Source organism: Bidens hawaiensis, unplaced genomic scaffold, assembly GCF_021521415.1.
Source record: "Bidens hawaiensis isolate Kalapana, Puna unplaced genomic scaffold, B.hawaiensis_p1.1 tig00002273_1, whole genome shotgun sequence".
Taxonomy (NCBI): Eukaryota; Viridiplantae; Streptophyta; class Magnoliopsida; order Asterales; family Asteraceae; genus Bidens; species Bidens hawaiensis.
The window spans coordinates 2,710,833-2,734,454 of record NW_027491121.1 but is presented as its reverse complement, the minus strand read 5'-3'; the positions used below and the strand labels follow the sequence as shown (position 1 = coordinate 2,734,454).

Here is a 23,622-nt window from a genome sequence, read left to right as displayed (position 1 = left end):
TTGAATTGTTTTGCAAGTAACTTGAAGATTGACTTGTGCTTGATTGAGATTGATTCTTGAATGAGTTTAATTATGTGTTGGTTGAGTTATTTGATGTTTACATTGATGTATAGCTGTTGTCCAAAAATCATGTCAGGCTAAACTAGTTAGTTCTACCTAGGGTAGATGATTATTGCTAGGTTTTAGTAAGTAGATTGGATTGTTGATGATCATGACTTGAATTGTTAATGTAAAGTTTGGTTTAATATTGAATTAGGTTGTGTTTAGTGGCTGTGTTTTGATTAATTATACTCAATTACCTCTTGCTTTGATTGATTGAATCGGTTTTGGTTAATTTTAGCTTGTTTGAACTCTTTACTTTGTGTTTAGAGATTGTTTGCAGGGTGTACAACCATAGGGTTTAGTTGGGTATATTAATTAGTTAAAATCAGCGGGTAGACACATTCTTAGAGACCGAGAGGTGATAGGAAGTAGGGTCGTCTCATATCTTTTACTTTTTAGGATTAGGATCACGCGAGAGCGGGTTCGGTTCTTGTCGGGTTTGGGTTTGTGAGCGACTAGTTGACCTAGTTTAAGTTAAACTAAATTGTTCCTCTATCCTTGATTGCGTAGTATTCGTCTCCATTAGGGTAGTGTGTCGGTGAGACCGAGAGGAGAGTCGACATTAGAGCACTTTAACAATTCGTTACCCGGTTAGTTCTTAAAATCAACTAAGTGTAGGTTAGGGTTTGTTAGTGAGACCGAGAGGTGATCTAGCTTTCTTGAGTGAACCTTAGTTGATTCCTGCCATAACAGCAATTCCGGCGATTCTAACAATCTTATCCGGTGATTACGTTTTTCCGGAAGCCGGCGAGCGTATATGTACGTCATCATTTATACAATCTTCGCGGGTTTCTGTCAGTTCAGATTTCGTTTTCATCATCTTTCACCATCGGAATCGTGGATTCCGATCAGATTAGTTTTCTCTGGCAGCCACTGCAACAATATTTTCCGGTGATCTTCGTTTTTCCGACAGGTATATGTTATATGTAGGGGTGGAAATCTTGACCCAAACCCTTTCAAATGAGTCAATTTGAGTTGTTTTAAAAGTTAAATGAGTTGGTTTGGGTAAAAGTTTTTAACTAAATGGGTCAAAATGAGTCATTTGAAATTCTATCCTTTTATTTTCGGGTCAAAATGGGTCGACAAGTTCAAAGAAATGGGTCGATGTGGGTTAGTGTCCTAAGGAAATGTGACAGGTTTTGGATCGGAACAAGTTTTCGTACAAGACAGGTTTCGGCACGAAACGGGTTTCAGATTGGAACGGGTTCGGTTCAGGTTTCCATCCAACACAAGTTTTCACCCATGATGTGTTGGGTTTTCATTTATTTTGTTTCTTTCTGGTCGTATTCGGACTTGTTTTTGTTCGTTTTTTCAGTTTTGTTTTTGTACGGTTTGAATTCTTTTAGTTTCGTTTTGATTGATTTTTTCGATTGATGTGGTCTAGTTTTGGCTTTTTGTTTCATTTTCGTCGATTCTTTTGGTTTCGGTTCGATTATAAGTGAGTTTTTTTTATGAAACGAGGACAATGTAGGAAATATTTTAGTGTTTTTATTTTTTTTGTTTATGATTTATATTTTGAGTTATAATTTTTTTATTATTATTTTTGAATATTTTTTTAGGGTTTTTGATCTTAATAGAAAACCCCTCAAAAAAATTAGAAAAAAATAATAAAAAAAATCATAACTTAAAATATAAATAAAAAACGAAAAATCTAAAAAACAAAAATGTTTCCGCCATTATTCTCGTTCACAAAAAAAAAAAAAAAAAAAAAAAAAAAAAACCTGGATCGACATTAACCTATTTCGACCCAAACCAAAACAACCCTTTTTTTAATTGACCCGTTTTGACCCAAACTCATTTTGACCCATACTCGTTTTGACCCATGACTCATTTCAACCCATGACTCGTTCGACCCAACCCAACCCATTTGCCACCTCTAGATACGCTGATCACACTTATACCCCAACTTATACGTTCATCATGATCAGCGTATATGTTCTCTGTAATTAACTATATGTAAACAAGGCTAGTGGCGGTATTAAGTTCAATAGAATACAAACGAGTGATTTCTTTGGACAGCATAATTTATTAACTGCGAGACAACAAAATAGTTGACAACAACACATACATGAGCCTATGATTGAAAATTAAAATGGAACTAAATCCCGAGTGAACCAACAACATTAAGAACGTCAATTGCAGCCCCAGCTGCAGTACCAGAACCTTTTTTAACCTCCATAGGATGTACCATAGCATCAAAAATCGCAAAAAGTGCAACCACACCTGCATAGTCCATGTTAGCTTGAATTGTCACTGTGAACTTGTCCTTAACGTACTTCACATTTTCCGGTTTTTGCATCTACAAGATCATTAAATAGTCACATTAATAAGCGAAATATATACATTAATGTTGCCAAAATTACTAACAAACAATATTAAATGTACGAAAACTGCCTGGGCTATTGCGGTTGAAGAATCTCCCATATAAATAGTGATGTTTCCCTTGGCCCAGTTCCCTTTGATCCTCATATAACATGAGCTAGTGTTATTTGCCAACGTCACACTAACATTGAGCTTAAACTGAATCAGGTGTTCAGATTTTGTTGTAAATATCATGTCAGAATCATTTTTACTTTCACCCTTAAATACATTCCATGTACCATGCATACTCAATGCCTGGAAATTAATACTATATATTAGCAGCAACACTAAAAAGCAAACCACAGAAAAACGTCTTGGGTATATTCAAGAAGTAGAAACTTAAAGTTACCTTTTGCCGGAGCATCGCAGTGGGTGTGTCGTTAGCATCAAGTAGCAAGAGCTGATAATGGAGTGCTGAGTCATGTGGTTTTACTTTTAGCAAGATTGTATGATTAATGTCAGTAATCACAAGGTTTCTGCCAGGATATTTATGGACTATGATTTCAAGTGGTTTTGGTACAATGAACTGAGGACCGACAACGGGAAATGGAGGGAAAACAGGGGCATCACTAGGTTGTGCCATTATCACAAACTAACAATAGTTAAGACTGTAGTTCTATAAGGGCATATGAATATGAGAGTTTCGTTGACCAATTAGCTAGTTGACTTGGACCAAGAGTAGAGTCGGGTTTGAGGAAGCAACGTTCACATTTAGATATTGAGTGGTCGCCAATTCTTATCTTCAACTTGACGCAAGATCTTTAGCTGTATTCATGTATATGTTTTTGGTGGGCCTAGTAGTAAATTGATAAATGGATTCTCAAATTTTGACATTCTCTCATCAAATTAAATATGAATGCTCTTGTAATAAACAATTCCCAATAGATCATGTGCTGGGCCTAGTAGTAAGCTGATAAATGGATTCTCATATTTGGATGTCATTAAATTAAATATGAATGCCCTTGTAACAAACAATTCCCATAAGATAATATGTCATGGACGTTAATTAACACATTTCCTCATCACCAAAACCGGTGTTAAACACCATTACACGAGGTGTGGAGGAGGGAATTGGGCACTAAAGGAGCAAGATGCTCTTGAATTGGTGGGCGTTAGCGGGAGAAGAGTATAATTGATGAGCATAACTTTTTTTTAACAAATCACACTCAATTATTCATATTTTAATTTAAAAAAAAAAGAGATTAAATAACTTATTTAAACCATTACATACATTTGATATTTTAGTTAGTGAATATCCTCCGCTTACGTAGCACTAACGTGATTATACTTTTTTATACTTAACCCCTTCACTACACGCGGTCGTATACACAATCACAGTGTTGTTTATAAATATAATTCATTGCAATTATACAGATTTACTTATGAAACAATAAAGATAAAAATGCAAGATATTTATACATGTTAAACCAGTGTGATAATTAATTGTTAAAACATCACATCGTTTGGAATGTAATTAACTAAAATAACATTTTAACTACCCTAATCATATTAGTCATTTAGATGCCCCGAACGAATTGAATACTATAAAAATAGAATATTATATATAAAATAAACAAGCCATTTTTGGGCCTTTTATATAGTTATTTTGTTATTAACCCCGTTAGGTTGTTTTAACAATCGGGCTATCGCTATTATTGACTACTCATATAATATATGGCTCCTTCTACCTCTTAAAGCGTTTTTTAAAATTAAATTTCAATAAGCAATATAAAATTACAGGTACAATAATTAAAATAACAATTAGACCCCGTGATCGACCTAATCATAGTTTAAAGTGTTTTCCTTGATCCCGCAACACTAAAATCATATAATCAGCACCGACTCCATCTCTCGAAGTAAATAAAAACAATAGAGGGTTGTTCAAATTTGTTCAAGTCATCGGATATGTTCAATTTTATTCGTAGTATAAATTCTTAAATCGTACTAAAGAGAAAAATAATTTTGAAATAGTAATACTTCTATGAAAATAAAGAATAATAGTATTTTGTATTAGAATATAAAAAAAAATTATTTGTCTTAAAATATTGTTTTTAAAATGATTGAAGAAGTGGGTAGTGAATTGAAAGCATGGCCGGTAGGATAACTTTGTATAATTAAGTTTTAGAATTGTTATAATTATAGGTTACTTTTAAAAAAAAAGTTATTATATAATCAGGACAAAAAGTTTTATTTAATGGAAACATGATCAAATACATTTTACTCTTAACATGTAAACGGTGAGAACCAATTTGCTGTTATTATTAGGTTTATTTTTATAGGTGTTTGTTGTTAGTTTTTTTTCGTATTTGCTAATTTTCGATTATGAGACGTTATATGTATTTGTTAATTTATAATTTGTTGTTATTATTAAATGTTTTCTTTTGCTATTACAAGTATTTGTTGGTATTTGTTGTTATTATTTTGTTCTTTATTTTGATTCTTTTGTTGTAGTTTTTAGATTCTTTTCTTTGTTATTATAAATCATTGTTTATATAGATTGGTATTGTAGTTGGTATTGTTTGTTACGTTCTCATTTTTTTATAAATTGGTATTATTTTCTACGTTCTCATGTTAAGAATAAAATGTACATGAAACTTCCCCTTATTTAATGTTATAATCCTATATATTTTACATGAATAACAGGTTATACATCCCATTTGGCTTTTTATTGATTTTTTTTAATATTCTGACATTAAAAATAATTATTAAATTTGAAAAAAAGGTTTAAAAGTTGCAAAAAACTTGAAAATTTTGTGGGGAAAAAAATTTATTTGTGAAAAATTGCAAAAGATTATTTAAAAAATGAAGAAAAAGTTGATGTAATGTGTCGACTTCAAAGGGGCAGGGGTATGTCTTTAGCAATGTGTCGACTAAAATGTCTTTAGCAATGTGTCTTTAGCAGGGCCAGGGTCGACTCCAAAGGGCCTTAGCAATGTGTCGACTCCAAAGAGCCAGGGTCCAACGGATTGTGCATAGTAATGTGTCGACTCCAAAGGGGCGGGGTATGTCTTTAGCAGGTTAGGGTTTGCAATTCAAAAGGGGGGGCGGCGCAGCTTGTTGCCCGCCTACCTGCTATGTTGATGTAATATCTAGTTTCTATATAATGAAAGAGACTTAACCCAAAAAAAAGATGAAAATTTAAAGAAAAAGACTAAAAATAGAAAAAACAAATTAAGTTGTAAAAATCTGCAATACGTTTCTAAAAGTTATTAAAAAATGGTAGAATATATTATTTGCTTTCTCTCTCTCTCTAAAAAAACAGTCCTCTTGATTATATAGTTATAGAAGAAGATGGCTAAGTAAGACCATCATCATATAAGAGATTCTTCGAGATTTTTGGAGTCTAGTTGGAGATTTTTACAAACTCAGCCATGGCCCATGGGAGTCCAATAACTCTTGTAGACTTTGACTATTTATCTTTTATTGTATGTGACCGTTTAGCCACTAACCAAAGGTAACGGTGGCTAATATATTCTTTCTTTTAAATTTTGCACCCAAATTTCATCAATTGCAACCTTGTGCCTGTCCTACAACCGGATTGGTGACTGTTGCTAATGTTTCGACTTTGCGATTACGGTTGTAAAACAATCTCAAATTAAGTCCAAAATTCTCATTTGTGTGAGTTTCCGGCCAGTTGTGTAGTAATTATAGCAAGTTTCTTAACTTTTTACAAATGATCGATTTCATGGGATCAACAACATGAATATTTAGCTGTGAGATAACAGAATATAGTTGACTAAAACACATGCACGAACTTATGATTGAAACTAATTAAATGGAACTAATTATGCAATCCCGAGTGAACCAATGGCATTAAGAACTTTAGCCGTAGCTCCTGCTGCTTCCAAAGCGGAATTATTTTTAGCCTCATCAGGATGTTCCATAGCATCAACAATCGCAAAAAGTGCAACCACACCTGCATAGTCCATGTTCGGTTGAATTGTCACTGTGAACTTGTCCTTAACGGACTTCACTTTTTGCGGTTTATGCATCTACAAGATAAATAAATGGTCACACTGATTAGCAAATCTATACATAGATGTTGCCAAAGTTACTATCAAACAATGTTAGAAGTACGAAAAACTACCTGGGCTATTGCAGTTGAAGAATCTCCCATATAAATAGTGATGCTTCCTTTGGCCCACTTCCCTTTGATCCTCATATCACATGAACCATTGCTTCTTGTGTTTGCCAACGTCACGCTAACATTGAGCTTAAACTGTATCAGGTGTTCAGATTTTGTGCTAAAAATCATGTCTGAATCCTTTTTACTTTCACCCTTAAATACATTCCATGTACTATGCATACTCAATTTCTGGAAATTAATTAATACTATATATAATTAGCAGCAAGACTAAAAAACAAACCACAGAAACATATATACAACTAGGATTCAAGAGGTAGAATCGTAAAGTTACCTTTTCCCGGAGCATCGCAATGGGGTTGCCATCAGCGTCAAGTAGCTCGAGCTGATGATGGAATGTTGTGTCATGTGGTTTTACTTTTAGCAAGATTGTATGATTAGTGTCAGTGATCACAAGGTTTCTGCCAGGATACTTAAGGACTATAATTTCAAGTGGTTGTTTTGGTACAATGAACTCAGGACCAACCATAGATAATGGAGCGAAAGACATCATCACAAACTAATATTAATATTAATGTAGTTCTATGGGATTGATGGATCGAGCATGAGGTGTGGGAAGGCTTATAACATGATAACTTCGTTGACGAATTAGTTGACTTGGACTAAGCAACTCAGGTGCGAAGAAATTACATCCACATGTACGTACGTCAATTGTTATCTTCAACTTAATTGATACTGTTGGCGTCCTACTTGCATGTAAGGAAAGGTATTGCATTTGAAATGTATTTAATCCGCCGGACCCAGGAATTAAGAATAGTCGACCTTTGGCACAGCTAGCCTAGCCAGTAGGAAGATTCGTTTTGGAATTAATCCAATACCTAATCGGTTTTTGGGTTTTAGTTGCATGGGTAAATAGATTAGGGATTCCACCTCCGGTTTGTTCATTTTTAACATGCATATATGGGAGGAAAAAAAAAGGAAAGAAAGTGATACATAGGTTTAGTTGATAAACACCCAAATTTGGGAGAAACTGTCATGAAAGTTATTATTAACAGAGAGAATTTCTATTTACGTCTTTTTTGTGGTTTTAGGACATGAGCACGTTATGACTCCCATTGTTACTTAATAGTGATAGTTTAGATAGTGGCAGATTCAAAATTTTTCAATGGAAGCGCAAATTTTTAGGGTTTGTTTGGTCGAGTCATACTAAAAAACTTTTTCAATTGGGTTCGGTCAGATCATACAAAAAATATATAATCAAATTAAATTTTGTATAATTACCAAAAGTACGTCAGAAACATCATTAAAAATACATAATTAATGATGAAAATAGAAACTTTTGAGCGAAGGGTCTTAGCATATATTTTGTTTAAGATCACGTACAATATAATTACAAGGCTTTTAAAAATGCAAAAAATAACAATGTAGCAAAATAACAATACTTTTTTTACTAATGTAAAGTAAAAACAAACAAATAAAGTAAAATAGTAAATAAATTAAAACACGTGGATATTTTTTATTGTATACATAAAGTTGACAAGAAAGCACTAATCTAAATTATCAATATTTATTTGACAAGAAAATTACAATAATAGGCTTTTTAGTACGAATAAAGCTTATTTACCAGAATATCCTTATCAACCCATCTTCTTCACATAGCTCTTCACTCTACACCGGAATTATTCCCCCACAGATGTAACATCCTAAATATTTTAATGTTGAATAAAGAAGTCATGTTCAATCATCGTGTGTTAGTATTGAGTTGATATTAAATAAAGAAAATGTCATGGACTTTAATTAATTAAGATAAATTAAAGGGTAATGGGCCTTAGGTTCATGGACTTTAAGGGATATAAATACACCCTTAAACCATCCTAAAACCCTAATCCTCATTTCCATCTTTCCATAATCTTTACACACTCAAAAACACACACATACACCTACACCACATCAGGCCGCGAGCGAGAAAGAGGAGAAACAAGATCGAGCGAACTTTGGTGTTGGTAGATCTTTGCTATACGAGCCATACAAGATTTAGAGTCCAAAAACAAGCTAAACAAGGCTGAAGGACACATAAAGGTAAGCCTTTTTACCTTTAAAGTTTAAGTTTTTATAGACATTTAGTCTTGAAACTTAGAACGGGAGTAAATCGGGTCTAAACGAAACGTAAAGTAACGAACTTGATGTTAGAGCGAACCTAATAAACCCATAAACATGTACGGTTCGTTCAAACAAAACCTTAGATCTAGTATTGAACGTTTTGAGCTTAAAGGTCCAAACTTTATACGTTTTCGGGCCGAGTCTTATCCAAAAATGACTATAGGAATGATTATGGGACCGGTTAACAACATACCTGGGGTATACATGTTGAAACAGAAATGTTTTAGGTTAAAAATCAAACACGTAGCTGTTAATGATAACTTCGCCTGATAAGTTCGCATCGTGTATAAGTTCGCTGCTAGGCAAGTTCGCTGAACACAAAGTTCGCCAAACAAGTTCGCTACAGCAAGTTCGCCTGTGGATAACTTCGCTACATTCAAGTTCGCCATTGATAAGTTCGCTTAATGTTAAGTTCGCTTAATGATAAGTTCGCTTAAAATGCTAAGTAAAGGTAATTTAGTACTAGACCACGAATCGGGCTAACGAATGAGTATGTGAATAAAATAATAACTTAAAATCCTAATGGATAATTCGTTAAGACAGTTAGGTTGTGTTTGTTTTTGCTTATAAGGTCTGCAAGAAGCCAATGTCTGCGGGCGCGCAGACATAAGCTCTTGAAGACTGTTTGTTTGTTTTGTTTTTTTTTTTTTAAATATGAAAATTGCTTTTATGGTCTTAAAAAATAAGCTTTTTTCACCATCTTCACACATCTTCACAATTCTTAACATCATACCAAGTACCAACACCCAATGTCCAACACCACCACCACCCACCATCCTCCACCGCCACCACCATCCACCGTCCGCCGCCACCACCGTCCACCACCACCACCATCCACCGTTCTCCGCCACCACCGTCAACCACCCACCACCACCGTCCATCACCACCACCACCACCACCACCGTCCATCATCACCACCACCCCCGTCGGCCACAACCACCGTCCACTACCACCACCATCCACCACCCCCGTCGGCCACAACCACCACCATCCGCCACCAACCGACACCGCCATCACCCACCGTCCGCCACAACCACCGTTCACCACCACCACCATAGTCCACCACCCATTGTCGGCCACCATCACGGTCCACCACCCACCACCACAACCGTCCATCACCACCATTCACCGTTCACCGCCTACCACAATCGTCTACCACCACTCACTTCTATAGTTCATACACCACTACCAATTATTTTAGCAGTCTACAAACGTTAAATGACTTTTATCTACTTTAATATATATGATAGTTAACTAATTTTCAGCTTATGCAGACGATATCCAGTTTATAAAACAAACAGTATTATATTTTCAGATTGCAGACCTTCAGACCACATCTTCAGTTGCAGACATTAAATCAGATGAAATCAGATTGCAGATAATTTTTGTCTTCAAAAACAAACAACACCTTATTGAAAATAAAAATTTTCCAAGCTGACCTGGCAGCTTAACCCCAGCCAGGGGCTCTGCCCCTTGGACCCCGCTAGGGGCTGCCGCCCCTAGAATGAGCTGACAATGGAATGTTGTGTCATGTGGTTTTTCTTTTAGCAAGATTGTATGATTAGTGTCAGTGATCACAAAGTTTCTGCCAGGATACTTAAGCACTATAATTTCAAGTGGTTGTTTTGGTACAATGAACTCAAGACCAACCAAAGAAAATGGAGGGAATGCAGCCATCGTCACAAACTAACTTATTATGAATTATGTACACCAAGAATGAATATTCTTGTAGTTTCTATGGGATGGGATCGAGCATGAGGTGTGGGAAGGCTTATAACATGATAACTTCGTTGACGAATTAGTTGACTTGGACTTAGAGTAGACTCAGGTGCATGTGCGAAGAAATTACATCCACATGTACGTACGCCAATTGTTATCTTCAACTTGATATATGTACTAGATATATAATGAGCTATATCGTATTGTATATGTATTTCGTGAGCGCTAATTATTGCATGTAAGGAAAGTGATGCCTCTGTCATTAAGTGAAATATTCAAGTCGTCGGACCCAGGAAAAACAGTCCATATGGTAGGAAGATTCATTTTTAGTTGGCTGGGTTTAGGTTTGGCATTTCATTCGATTTTTTTCATAATAATTATTATGAAGGAAATGAAGAAACGTAATAGCGAAAATGAGTATAATTAATTAAATGTAATTTTGGTGTAACATCTATATGATAATTATGCTAACGGTATTGCCCCTGGCAACTGAAATGAATTAAAGTTAGTATTATTATTGGTCCAATTGTAAGTATTAGTTACTGAAATGAATTAAAGTTAGTATTATTATTGGTTCAATTGTAAGTATTAGTTATTACTGGCCAATAAGCCATGGTGTGAGTATTAAAATTCCATTTTTTTCTGAAAAAAAGAAAGTGTTCACAAATGTTTTGGGAGAAAAATATGATATTAGAGTATCCACAACAACAAATTCATACAAACCGACATATTATCGTCACATCAGATTCCAAACTTATTTTAAAAGCCTTAACTTTCTTACACAACAACAAACATCCACAAACCTTATTTAAAATATTAAATATGTATATATATATATATATATATATATATATAGTATGTGTGTATAAGAGGGGAGGGACCACTGTGCAAGTTTGCAGCATATTTGTAGCCATTGACTTTAGTTCATGGACTTGACACCACAATGGTAGATTATTTCCACATCAAGTTTGCTTTCTTGTGTAAGGCCCCGTTACCGGTGTCTCACATTGGACGTTGAATTTACTCATAAACGCAGTTCTACAAATCAGAGTTAATTAAAACTTTCGCGGAATAATAATAATAGTCAGCCATTCATTACAAACATTCGTAGCATGTCTTTTAAAACATAACATAAATGATAATATCAAAACATAATGACAAATCTTCAGATGTCAGCCTCTTCGGATCCTGCCATGTGTCTCCCTCAAGCCAGCTGTCTCAGTCAATTAACCAGTGTGCATACTAAAAGTCAGCTATGCTAAGTGAGTTCTAGTTAATCAGACGACATACAATACATTCACATACTTACATATGCACCCGAAGGTACATACCTTCATATTTACTTATATACTTACATACACACGTACTTTCATTCTTTCATTCATACTTACATACATACTTTCATTCATACACATACGTTTTAAAGAGCATTCCGTCCTATAAATTCGCCAATATTAGTAGGGTCGTTCCCTACATTCGTCGATATTATTAGGGTTGGTCCCTACATTCGCCGATATTATTAGGGTCGGTTCCCTACATTCGCCGATATTATTAGGGTCGGTTCCCTACATTCGCCGATATTATTAGGGTCGGTTCCCTACATTTTCCGATATTATTAGGGTCGGTTCCCTACATCACATTATTAGAGTTGGTTCCCTACATTCGCCAATATTATTAGGGTCGGTTTTCTTTCTAACCATACCTTTCGTTTGTCATATAACCATACCTACCTTTCTTTATATAATCGTCATTTCGTACATACTCATTTTATTACGTGCTTTCATACATACATATTTCATACTAGGCATACTACATATCACCTTTCCTGTCGATGCGTGCAATATCCGAAGATCGTTCACGCACCCACAAGCATTCATTCATAACATTCATACATACTATCACATCAATCATTATAGCATACGCTTACCAATTAAGGTAAGCGTATTAACGTTTCACATTGAGTATGCACACATCCCCGAAAACATAAAAAGGAAGTGGGGCTAGAAACTCACATGAACTCGGTTACGTTCACCGTTAATGGTTATTCCTTTCTTTAGTTATGCGCGACTAACTGTATTACAATTACACGTATCAATTAGCTATCACTACCCATATCGTGTTTCTAGTTTAATTATAACCCTCAACGAACGGTAGGGGTGAGCATAAAATCGAATTAACCAAACCGAAACCGTATAACCGAAAAAACCGAATCGAAAAAAACCGAACCGAAGCATTAACCGGCGGTTAAATTTTTAGTTTTCGAAAAACCGCTTTTTGGGTTTAGGTTAGGTTATCCATTTTAAAAAAACCGAAAAAATCGAACCGAACTGATTAATCGAACCTATGTTTTCTACGTGTTTTTTTTAAGATGTTATGACCAGAAACATAACAATAAAAGAATCTACCATTGACGGTGATGAAGATGGTCAAGATTGAGTCTAAACTTTGAAGATAAATAAGACAATGAATGAAGATTCGGGAAACCTTTAGTTTTTTTTATTAAGAACGTTGTTGAATTTTAAACTCTACTACTCAAACAACTTTGTATTTGTTTGGTTCCACATAACACGTGCCTATTTTTGTATTTTGAATTCAATACGTATGAGGTACTCTATTTTTTTTTTGAATTCTTTTTTTTTGTAATGTCTACTCGCAATAAAAAAAACCAAAAATAACCTAAACCGAAACCGAAAATAACCTAAAACCGAATAACCAAATAATCGAATAACCGAAAACTGATTGGTTGGTATTCTAAAATAACCGATAGCTTAGGTTTAGGTTTGGGTTTTACCCAATAACCGAACCGAACCGAACCGAACCGTGCTCACCCCTAACGAACGGGGTCCGAGGAGCAGCGCCCCTGGCAGCGGGGTCTAGGGGCGCCAGCCCCTGGCTGGGGTCGAGCTGCCAGGTCAGCTTGGAAAAATTTTATTCCCATTAACAGTCTTAACACATTTTTCATTAGAATTCTAATTTATTATTTTATTTGCTAATTCATATAGTTCGAGGGCTTCTTTGTAATTATTCAATTTCATCCTAAGTCCAGTGACCTTTTCTTTCATTCTTTCAAACTTTAGTTCGTTATCCAGTTCGTTAACGAAGGTGGCTCCTTCGTTATCTCTTAACGAATTGGCCTTTATAGCGAATTGATCCATATAGCGAATTGGTCTTTATAATGAACTGGCCTTCATAACAAATTGGTCTTAACAAACTGCTGCTAATTCGTTATTTCCCTTAACGAATGGGCATGACGAATTACTGCTAGTTCGTTATTCCCCCCCAACGAATTACTGCTAGTTCATCATTTCTCCGCTAACGAATTAGGGTTAGGTCAGAGAATGTCAGAAACATTCTCTGACACTTAACCTCGTACCTGACTTTTCCGGCGCCGTCATCGCCTGAAAACCGGGATCTCGCCGAAAAAGCGAGATCTCAGTTATTTTCCACCCGTTTTCACTTTTTTTTGTCCCGTTCGATCCAGATCTGAGCTAGGGTGACCCCTAAGCTTATCTTTGATAGGTTTATACCCGATTCTACCTGGATCTTGTGACTTTAACGGTTTAAGGGTGTCGGCTCGTCGTTTCGTGACTAAATCTTACGGGTTTGGATCCATACAATGTCATACTATCGTTACCTCGGGCCGATGCTCGGTTTCTCTTGGGTTCGGCTAAGGGAAAGAGAGAGAGATTGAGAGAGAGCTGAAGTGTGTGTTTTTTATGGTGTATGGAATATGTGAAATGAATGGATTATGGAGTAATTATTGTTTATATATGATGGGTCATAGGCTTAAGCCCATGATCATTCCCTTTTTCTTATTATCCCAAGTCCATTACCCATATTACTTAACCCAACACAAGATCATCTCATAACATCTAACATTATTATTTATTAACCGAACGGAAAACAGGATGTTACACCTTGCCACATCACCCAAATCTTGGGGGATGTAGCTTGTTGTAGATTCTCTTATAGAATATCTTTTAAAGTTAAAATAGGCAGCTTTTATGGCAAATTCTAACTTTTTACAGACAAATTGAAAGTAATAAGTTAATAACAATGAGGACCTAGTAGTCTAGTTATATGATGTTTGCCTCTAAAATGGTGTGGGTTTAATTCCTCGCAATTGCAAGATTAGGTATTAAAGTATTCACATATCATTCCGTGTCCATATTTATAATAGTTTAACTAAAAAACACTATTTCTTAAATTTATTTATCATTTTTCAAAAGCCACTGTTTCTCGATCCTCATCCTATCTATATATCATATTATTTGTTCACTTATAATTTAACTAATATCTTTATGTCTAATCATGCAATTCGTTGATCAAATTTGGGTGATGAATAGTATATCCATAAATATAGAGTCACTTTAATTTTTCCTAAACATAACATTGTTCTTAAATCTTTAGTTTGGTAATTCTGAACACTTCCTCTTAAACTAAATATAGTATATGAAGGTCTTCACTTCATCAATTTCATGTTACATATCCTGCATCAGCATCCTCTCCTCGATCCATCATTCTTTAATCACCTTAGTCCATAGTTCGTCCATAGTTCTAGTTCGTCCATAGTCCTCTCCTCATATTTCTTTCTTTTGGCTTCACCAATAACCAAATCGTCCATAGTTCTAGCTTGAGTTTGATCTTCATTCACTTATGTAGTCTTCATCATTGTATTCATCTTCATATCCGTTTCATTCCTTTCCGTTTCTGTGTGTTCTGCATTAACCTCATGTGCTCCTTTATTTACTGCATTTTTTTTATCCATGCACCAAAATTTGTTCCTGCAAATACTAAATTAGTTTGATTATTTGCATCCACTCTCTTGTTTTCTGCACTGGCTGCATTAAAAACTCATTTCAACATTCATTTCTTGTATGCCGCCAACTGACGTTTCATCCTCCATTTTACTTGTATAAGGCCCAGTAATTTCTATGTATGCTCGGTTATCTAAGAAGGGATGGTTTAGCCCGTTAAGGGATAATAAGAGTTTTATATATTCTTTTTTGTAATTTTACTCGATATATAGATGCATTAGTGTTTGATATTATATATTATAATATAATAGAGATAAGAAATCCACTTGACCAAGTGGGTATAGACAAGTGATAACATTCCCTGCAAGTAGCCAGTATCTTCTGGGTATGGTAGTTTAGTCGTCCTATATGTAGCATATGTATTGTAAAGTTTAATATTGAGTTAGTGAGAAAAAGGTAGTTCTAAAGTCGAGCTCCTTCATTTAATTCATTTAACCAATGGGGTTCTCACCCCTGCGGTCTCGTTTACTCCCCTGTTTGTTAATCTGTTAGGCTAACCTCGGTGGAAGGGGGCAACATTGCCCCTCAACAGTGTAACGTCACTGCCACGTAGGAAACGGGGTTTCAAAGCCCCTTTTCTTAACGCCCCACTGTGGTTTGTTGCCCCCATTATATATATATCTGTATGTATGTATGAGAGAGAGGGATGCATGCCCCACCACTCCCCTTTGTCGCCCATTCATTGTGATGTAGCCCCCTCCAACCCCAACCACGTCGCCCCATTGAAGCCCACAGTAAGCGGTCTTACTCAGTTCCAGTGATAACAACCCATGTTCGTAATCAAATCGGTCTCTTACAAAACAATTAAAATGTAATGTTTCAATAAGAGAGTTATTGTAATTGGGTTTTGATTAATTTTCTTAATTATAGTAAAGTGAGGTTTCCTCCAAATACTGTGTTCATTTATTTGTTTTGAGTTCCTGAAATCAATTCTATTCATATACCTTAAGACAGGAGGTAAATTACACCTCCCCATTGTAGTGGTGTATGTTGATGATTTGTTCATGAGCATGACAAGTTAGAGTATCATACTCAAGTTCAAATAAGGCATGTTGGCTAGGTTTGAAATGCACGATCTTGGAAAGTTAGCTTATAATCTTGGAATTGAAGTCAGCCAAAGTGATTATGAGATAGCGATTAGTCAAGAAGGATATGCACAAACGATCCTATTGGAGTCCACTTTTAATGCATGCAACACAAACCAAGTTCCAATGGAGTTCGGTTTATGATTTTGCTCCACCGAAACTGAAAAAGAATTTGACGCCATGGCTTATCATAAGATTGTGGGTTGTTTGTGGTATTTGCTCCATACACGACCTAACTGGTCATATTCACATGGGTTAGAAAAAAAAAACTCATTCTTAGGTGCGCTCAAGGTACCACGAGCTTGGGCTTAATAGATGTACGGGTCATTAAACTTGTGACATAACATTGTCACATATTGTTCTTAAATCTCTAGTTTACTAATTTTTAACACTGGCCTAAGGTTATGACTCAGTCGGTTTGTTGCCATCTAGCATTAGAGAACTTGTGTTAGCCAAGTTAGTTATAGTTTGTTGTATTTCTGTTTTCAGAAGCAATTATTAGTGTGCTTGTAGTGGACTAAGTATGGAAGAGAGGTGCCATATGTGTTGAAAGTAGATAAACTGTTGTAGCAATTCAATGTTGTAACATATATACTTTGTTTGGGTGTTTCAATATTGGTTCATAATAATTTTTTTTTTTTATTTTGTAAAGGATTTTTTGAAGTGGTAAAAGTTAAAAGAGTGCATTTTTTTGTACGAGTTGTATCATTTTGCAACTTTTGAACTTGAATCGGGTTATTAAAATAAAATCACAAGAATTTGGCGCCATGTTGTAGGTCCCTAAACCGAATCCGACCACGAACGGATTTTGTTCTTGATAAGTGTTCGAGACTGGTGCGGTAAATCAAACGATCGAACAAAAATATAAAGATAATAAGTATAATGCACGACTCCGTAATCGGTTAAAAGATTTATAATATTAAGAACGAACCGACCCCGCCCAATGTGAGCTCCCCATGAGTGGGTGATTTACACCTTAGAAAACACACACATACAAAGACAAACATATGATATATTTATAGCAAAAACAATAATATTCTTGAAGTCTTTGATCCTGTTGATGGAAGACATGAAAAACTAATTAATCAACATTGCTCATATACTATATGTTGATCAGTTCTTCATGTATGTAATAGAAAACATGAATATTATGATAAACCAGTAACTAAAACATACATGTCATAGCAGATAGAGAAGCCATGGCTGATGAGAAAGATCCAAACGACATCATAGTTAGCTTTGTCGAGTTCCCATTTAGTATGTATATTAGTGATGAGGATTAAGGTTCATGAGAAACCGAATAATATAAAGGGAGAGAGGATTGCGAATTTCTAAGTCAGGTTTAGGGTTGTGTTGTATGATGTTAGATTAGCCTCTCCATATATTTATATACACCCAAGAGGAAACCCTTGATTAGCAAGAAATGGTAATTTGGTCCATCAACATTTACCTAGCTAATATAATAATAATGTTTAGTTAATTAATCTTGATTTATTATTAAATAAATGATCATGATGGCCATATATGAATATACATATTCATATATTTATTCTTCCATTACCCACTTGGCCGAATAATCATTTATTATTAGCATTATATTAGTCTTCGAATTTTAACACTCATTTTAACTTTAAACTCTAAAAGGAGCAGAGAAATACAGTCATTGAATTAAACATCAGCTCAAGACTTCCATTAATCATACTGCAATCCTTGTTTAAAACCTAAGTAGTTATGATCAAAATTTTATAAGTAAGCCCTTTAAAAATTTGATTTGTATAACAATTTGTCTACATGTCATTACGCATGCAGGACATATTAAGAGACATACAAAACCAAAACTGAGGAAATTTTATTGAATAAAATGTTAATAAGTACAATATGCCATTAAATAAGGTCTTCAATAAATCCCATAGTATAAAGATGTTCATCAAAAACTTTAGATGGGAGACCTTTAGTCATCGGATCCGCTAGCATATTATGTGTACTAATATACTCAATAAAAAGTTTATTTTCCTCAACTCGTTCACGCACGAACAAAAACTTTTTATCAAGATATAAACCAACTCCAGTCAAACTGTTACCGTTCGAGAAACTAACGGCAGCTGACTTATCACAATAAAGCTTCAATGGTCTAGAAATGGAATAGACTATGTTGAGTCCAGAGATAAGATTTTTAATCAACATTCCATGGCATGTAGCATTATAAACAGCTATATATTCTGCCATCATAGTGGAAGTTGTCATCAACTGTTGTTTATGACTCCTTTATGATATGGGCCCGCCTGCTAACATAAAGATATACCCCGATGTGGACTTCTTGTCATCTTTGGATTTAGCAAAGTATAAATCAGAATAACCTACCACTTCTAAATTATCACGTCTTCTATAAGTCAGTTTGTAGTCTTTCGTCCATTGAAGACATCGAAGCACCTTCTTGGTTGCTTTCCAATGTTCAATGCCAGGATTAGTCTGATAACAACCTAATATTCCCGAAATATAAGCAATATCTGGGTGAATTAAAACTTGAGCGTACATAAGGCTCCTGACTACTGACGCATAAGGTATCAATCTCATTTCCACCTTTTCAACCTCTGAATTCGGACATTGGAATGCCCCGAAAACGTCTCCTTTAACTATTGGAGCTACAGTTGAATTACAATGTTGCATATTGTAACGAGTAAGGAAACGATCAATGTAGGCCCTTTGAGATAATCCTAAGATCCCTTTGTGTCTGTTTCGGTGAATTTCGATGCCAATAACATAAGAAGCATCTCTGAGATCCTTCATGTCAAAGTTATGCGAGAGTAATCGCTTCGACTCGTGCAACATGTCTAAACTATTACTTGCCAATAATATAGCACCTACGTAATGGACAAGCATAGTAAACTTGCTCCCACTCATCTTGAGGTAGGTGCATTGATACACTTGATTATTTGCAAAACCTTGTTTATTGATGACTTCATCAAACTTTAGTTACCATTGACGCGATGCTTGTTTTAACTCATATATTGACTTCTTGAGCTTACAGACTAGATGTTATTGACCTTCAGGTTGCTTCATGTACACTTCTTTGTCAAAATTGTCGTTAAGGAAAGCGGTTTTCACGTCCATCTGATGCAGCTCTAAATCAAAATGAGCTACCAGGGCCATAACGATCTTTAATGAATCTTTTCGAGAGACAGGTGAAAAAGTCTCTTGATAGTCAATTTCCTCTTTCTGAATGTAGCCCTTTGCAACCAATCTCGCTTTATAGCGTTCAACGTTCCCATTTGGATCAATTTTGTTTTGAACACCCATTTACATCATACGGGTTTGACACTGTTGAGAAATTCTACCAAATCCCAAACGTCATTTTTCCTCATGGATTCAAGCTCATCAATTATCGCTTTATTCCATTCAGAATACTGATCACTGCTTATGGCTTCGTTATAAGAGGTAGGATCATTAAGCTTTCTGGGGTCAGCATCAGTCAGGTAGGTGACATAATCATAAAAATTAGTAGGTCTTCTGGACCTGGATGACCTTCTGAGTTGATTAGTGGGTTAATCATTGTCTTGGTTTTGAGTGTTTGATGTGCCTTTATTTTATGGTATAACGGGTTCTGAGTGTGGAGAAATTGGTGCAGTAGGTTCAATTGCATGGGGTACAAGAGGAATAGCCGGAGTTACGATAATCGACGAGTCCCCCCCCCCCCCCCGCATCTTGTATTTCTTTCAATTCTTCATAAGGGTTAGTACTTCTCCCACTGATCTTGTACTCCTCCAGGAACTCGACACACTTGGTTTCTACAACACGAGTGACATGGGAAGGACAATAGAAATGATAACCCTTTGAATTTTTAGGATAACTGATAAAGAAGCAGGTAACGGTTTTAGTGTCAAGTTTCTATAGGAAAGGGTTATAAAGTTTTGCTTCAGCAATACAGCCCCATACTTTCATATAATTAAGACTTGGTTTCTTTCATGTCCAAAGTTGATAAGGAGTTTTAGGGACAGACTTAGAAGGAACTCTATTGAGTATATGAACGGCTGCTTTTAACGCATCAATCCAGAGAAATAGAGGTAAATTAGTGTTTGCTAACATATTGTGTACCATATCCATGAGATTTTTATTTCTCCGTTTAGCGAAACCATTTTGCTGAGGAGTACCTGGCATGGTTTATTGGTTCACGATCCCATGGCCTTTACGAAACTAATAAAAATGGACCAGAGGCGTGACCCACATCAGTATGTCTTCCATAATATTCACCTCGTCTAGATGATCTGAAAAATTTTATTTGACGACCTAATTGTTTTTCAACTACAGTTTTATAATCTTTAAAAGTTGTAACAGATGCAGATTTTTCCTTAATGAGATACAGGTCCATTTAGTGGGAATAATAATCAATGAAAGTGATAAATGAAGTATGACCAGTTATGCTATAATGGGGTAAGGACCACTAATATCAGTATGAATGCGTTATAATAAATTAGAACTCCTAGTGGCGCCTTTCTTATTTGCTATGTCATTTTGCCTTTAAGGCATTTGATACATGTTCCAAAATCGGTGAAATTGAGATGTGGTAAGACGTCATTCTTCACGAGGATGTGGCCTAAACGTTGATGCCACAACATAGAAGAAGAAGTCTCTAAGTCTCATTTCTCTTTAATCTTTGTGAGTGATTCGTTAATATTACATGACAACAAAGATTTAAAAAAGTTATCATCTAGTTCTAATCTATAAAGACCACCATCCAAAAAGCCATAACCAAACACTTGAAAAATAAAAGAAATAGTGAGTTTCCCATCACCATGAGAAACATCAATACCGTCCATGTCTAACTTTGGTCCTGATACAAGATTCCGAGTAATCTCAGGAATATATAAGGTATCGTAAAGTTTAATACATAAACCAGTTTTCATTATTAATTGTAAAGTTCCCACAGCCTTAACTTCAAGTTCTTTATCATTCCCTAGTCTTAGTGTTCTTTGGTTTCTTTCCAGTTTCCGGATTGAAAGGAATCCCTGAGTAGAATTCGTCACATGAACCGTAGGACTAGAATCAAACCACCATGTATTAGCATGTACAGTTATATTATAGGACTCAAGTATCATATAGAGATCATTACCCTTCTTAGCCATCCGCTCCTTACAGTCTGAGCAGTCCTTCTGCTTATGAATGTACTTCTTACAAAACTTGCAGAAAGGGTTTCCAGTGGAGTTCTGAGAGCTGGATGAAGCACCTGTATTAGTCTTCTGAACTTTAACAAACTACTTTCTTGGATTAGTGTTCTTCTTCTTCTTGGAACTAGTGGCAAGGTAAACAACTTGAGAATAAGAGTACTAGCATGCGCCTTAGTCGTTCCTTTGAATTGTTCCTCCACATAAGCCATATAGGTTTTAGCATTTTCAGAGTCTAGAATGGATCCTCTTACTGGCATGCTAATGGAGTCTTTCATTAGCATTAGAGACATGCGGTTGCATCTCTTCCATTTTTCGAACAATAAGTGTTGAGCAGGAATGCTTTCATCGGTTAGTCCTAGAGGTTCATCCTCGATTAGAGCAAAGTCGAAATCTAGGAAGGAGAGATTAAACATAAAAGACTCCTTCAGACATCAAATTTATATCCAGTTAATGATGTGATTCCACCATTCGGAGGTGTTATTGGAATTTATATGAGAATATTAAGATACTAAACTTAAAGTGATCTTGGGGCAAATTAAACTAAAGCATGCATAGATAAGAACCATTTACATTATGAAGCTGTGATAATAAATGTCTATTATTAACATCAAAATAATAGAATAATAATTTAAAAAAAATTATACTTTAATAAAAATAAATCACCTTTGAGCAGAATTAAATTTTATTTAAGTATATGCGCAATAAAATTGTAACACATCACCTTTGGACAGAAGTGAGACAACCATTTTATTATGCACGAGTTAGTTTTGCTTGATATAGATGTATCACACCACCTTTGGGTAGAAGTGATACATTTAAATCATGTTACTAACACATCTTGTATTTAGACTTAAATGATATGTTAGATGTAACACATCACCTTTGGACAGAAGTGTACATCATCATTCATTCAAGTTAAGCTTTCTCTATGTTTTGTAAAATTCAATTAACATGTATGTTTATATTTAAAGTATTTACAAAACATTGATTCAGTTAATAGCAAACCAACTATTAGCACGAATCGAACTGTTCACGAAAAGAATAAATTTTAATCTCGGGAATTTGGGTTTTATGGCTTGATGTGTATTCCAGAAACTATTTTAACCATAAGCGCATACATCCATAAGTCCATAAACAGTTACTAATGTTTGATCTGAATTCTTATGGATTGTTTATTTATCCAGGATATTATTATTTTCATAACAATTCCTTTATTCTTTTTTTCCAGAATTCGAAATATCTTGGGATTTCAATCAAAGATTTTGTGAAAACATTATAACAATCCAAATCTTGAACAGATTATATGAGATTTTCAAAAAACTGTAATGAACACGAAGAACATCATTAATTTACCAGATTTTGAAAACTTTAGGTTTATATCTATTACGGATTTTTAAAAACCGAAAAAATTGTTAGGGTTTGTTTGTATTCAGATTTTAATAATAAAAATAATAAAAATAAAATAAATAAAATGAATTAATAAAAAACCGAAAATCATCTTAGGGTTTATCAAGTTTTAGTCCATGTCTTCAGGTTATATCCTGAGTTAATAGAAGACATGAAAAACTAATTAATCAACATCGCTCAGATACTATATGTTGATCAATTCTTCATGTATTTAATAGAAAACATGAATATTATGATAAACCTATAACTAAAACATACATGTCACAGCAGAGAGAGAAGCCACGGCTGATGAGAAAGATCCAAACAAAATGATAGTCATATTTGCCGAGTTCCCCTTTAGAATGTATATTAGTGATGGGGATTAAGGTTCTTGAGAAACCGAATAATATAAAGGGAGAGAGGATGACGAATTTCTAAGTCAGGTTTAGGGTTTTGTTGTATGATGTTAATTAGCTTCTCCATATATTTATATACATTCAAAGGGAAATCCTTGACTAGCAAGAAAGGATAATTTGGTCCATCAACAAATATCTAGTTAATATAATAATAAAGTATAATTAATTAATCTTAATCTATTATTATATATATGATCATATGGCATATATAAATATACATATCCATATATTTATTCTTACATAAAAACTTTAATATAAATGACAAGAGTATAACACTTGTCTAATAGACGACCACACGTGAACCGTGAATAAAAAATGGAAGTAACTTGA

General features: G+C 34.9%; 1 protein-coding gene and 1 pseudogene across 2 annotated transcripts; both read right to left on the bottom strand.

Moving 5' to 3' along the window:
* Positions 1-2,117: 2,117 nt before the first annotated feature.
* LOC143614555 (protein LURP-one-related 15-like) lies at positions 2,118-3,053 on the bottom strand. Its single transcript, XM_077087962.1, has 3 exons — positions 2,813-3,053; positions 2,497-2,718; positions 2,118-2,401 (listed from the first exon to the last, which is right to left on the bottom strand). Exons 1-3 carry the CDS (start codon positions 3,044-3,046, stop codon positions 2,201-2,203), a joined length of 657 nt encoding a protein of 218 aa, XP_076944077.1. The 5' UTR covers positions 3,047-3,053; the 3' UTR covers positions 2,118-2,200.
* A 3,195-nt stretch (positions 3,054-6,248) lies between these two features.
* Positions 6,249-7,115, bottom strand: LOC143613393 (protein LURP-one-related 15 pseudogene; annotated as a pseudogene). Its single transcript, XR_013150109.1, has 3 exons — positions 6,882-7,115; positions 6,551-6,778; positions 6,249-6,455 (listed from the first exon to the last, which is right to left on the bottom strand). The product of XR_013150109.1 is annotated as a protein LURP-one-related 15 pseudogene (transcript).
* Positions 7,116-23,622: the final 16,507 nt, after the last annotated feature.

Excerpts from the sequence above, each read along its gene's own strand:
- LOC143614555 (XM_077087962.1), bottom strand. The coding sequence starts at position 3,046 with ATGGCACAACCTAGTGATGCCCCTGTTTTCCCTCCATTTCCCGTTGTC. Across the intron at positions 2,719-2,812 it reads CTGCGATGCTCCGGCAAAAG|GCATTGAGTATGCATGGTAC; the intron begins GTAACTTTAAGT and ends ATTAATTTCCAG. Across the intron at positions 2,402-2,496 it reads CTTCAACCGCAATAGCCCAG|ATGCAAAAACCGGAAAATGT; the intron begins GCAGTTTTCGTA and ends ATGATCTTGTAG.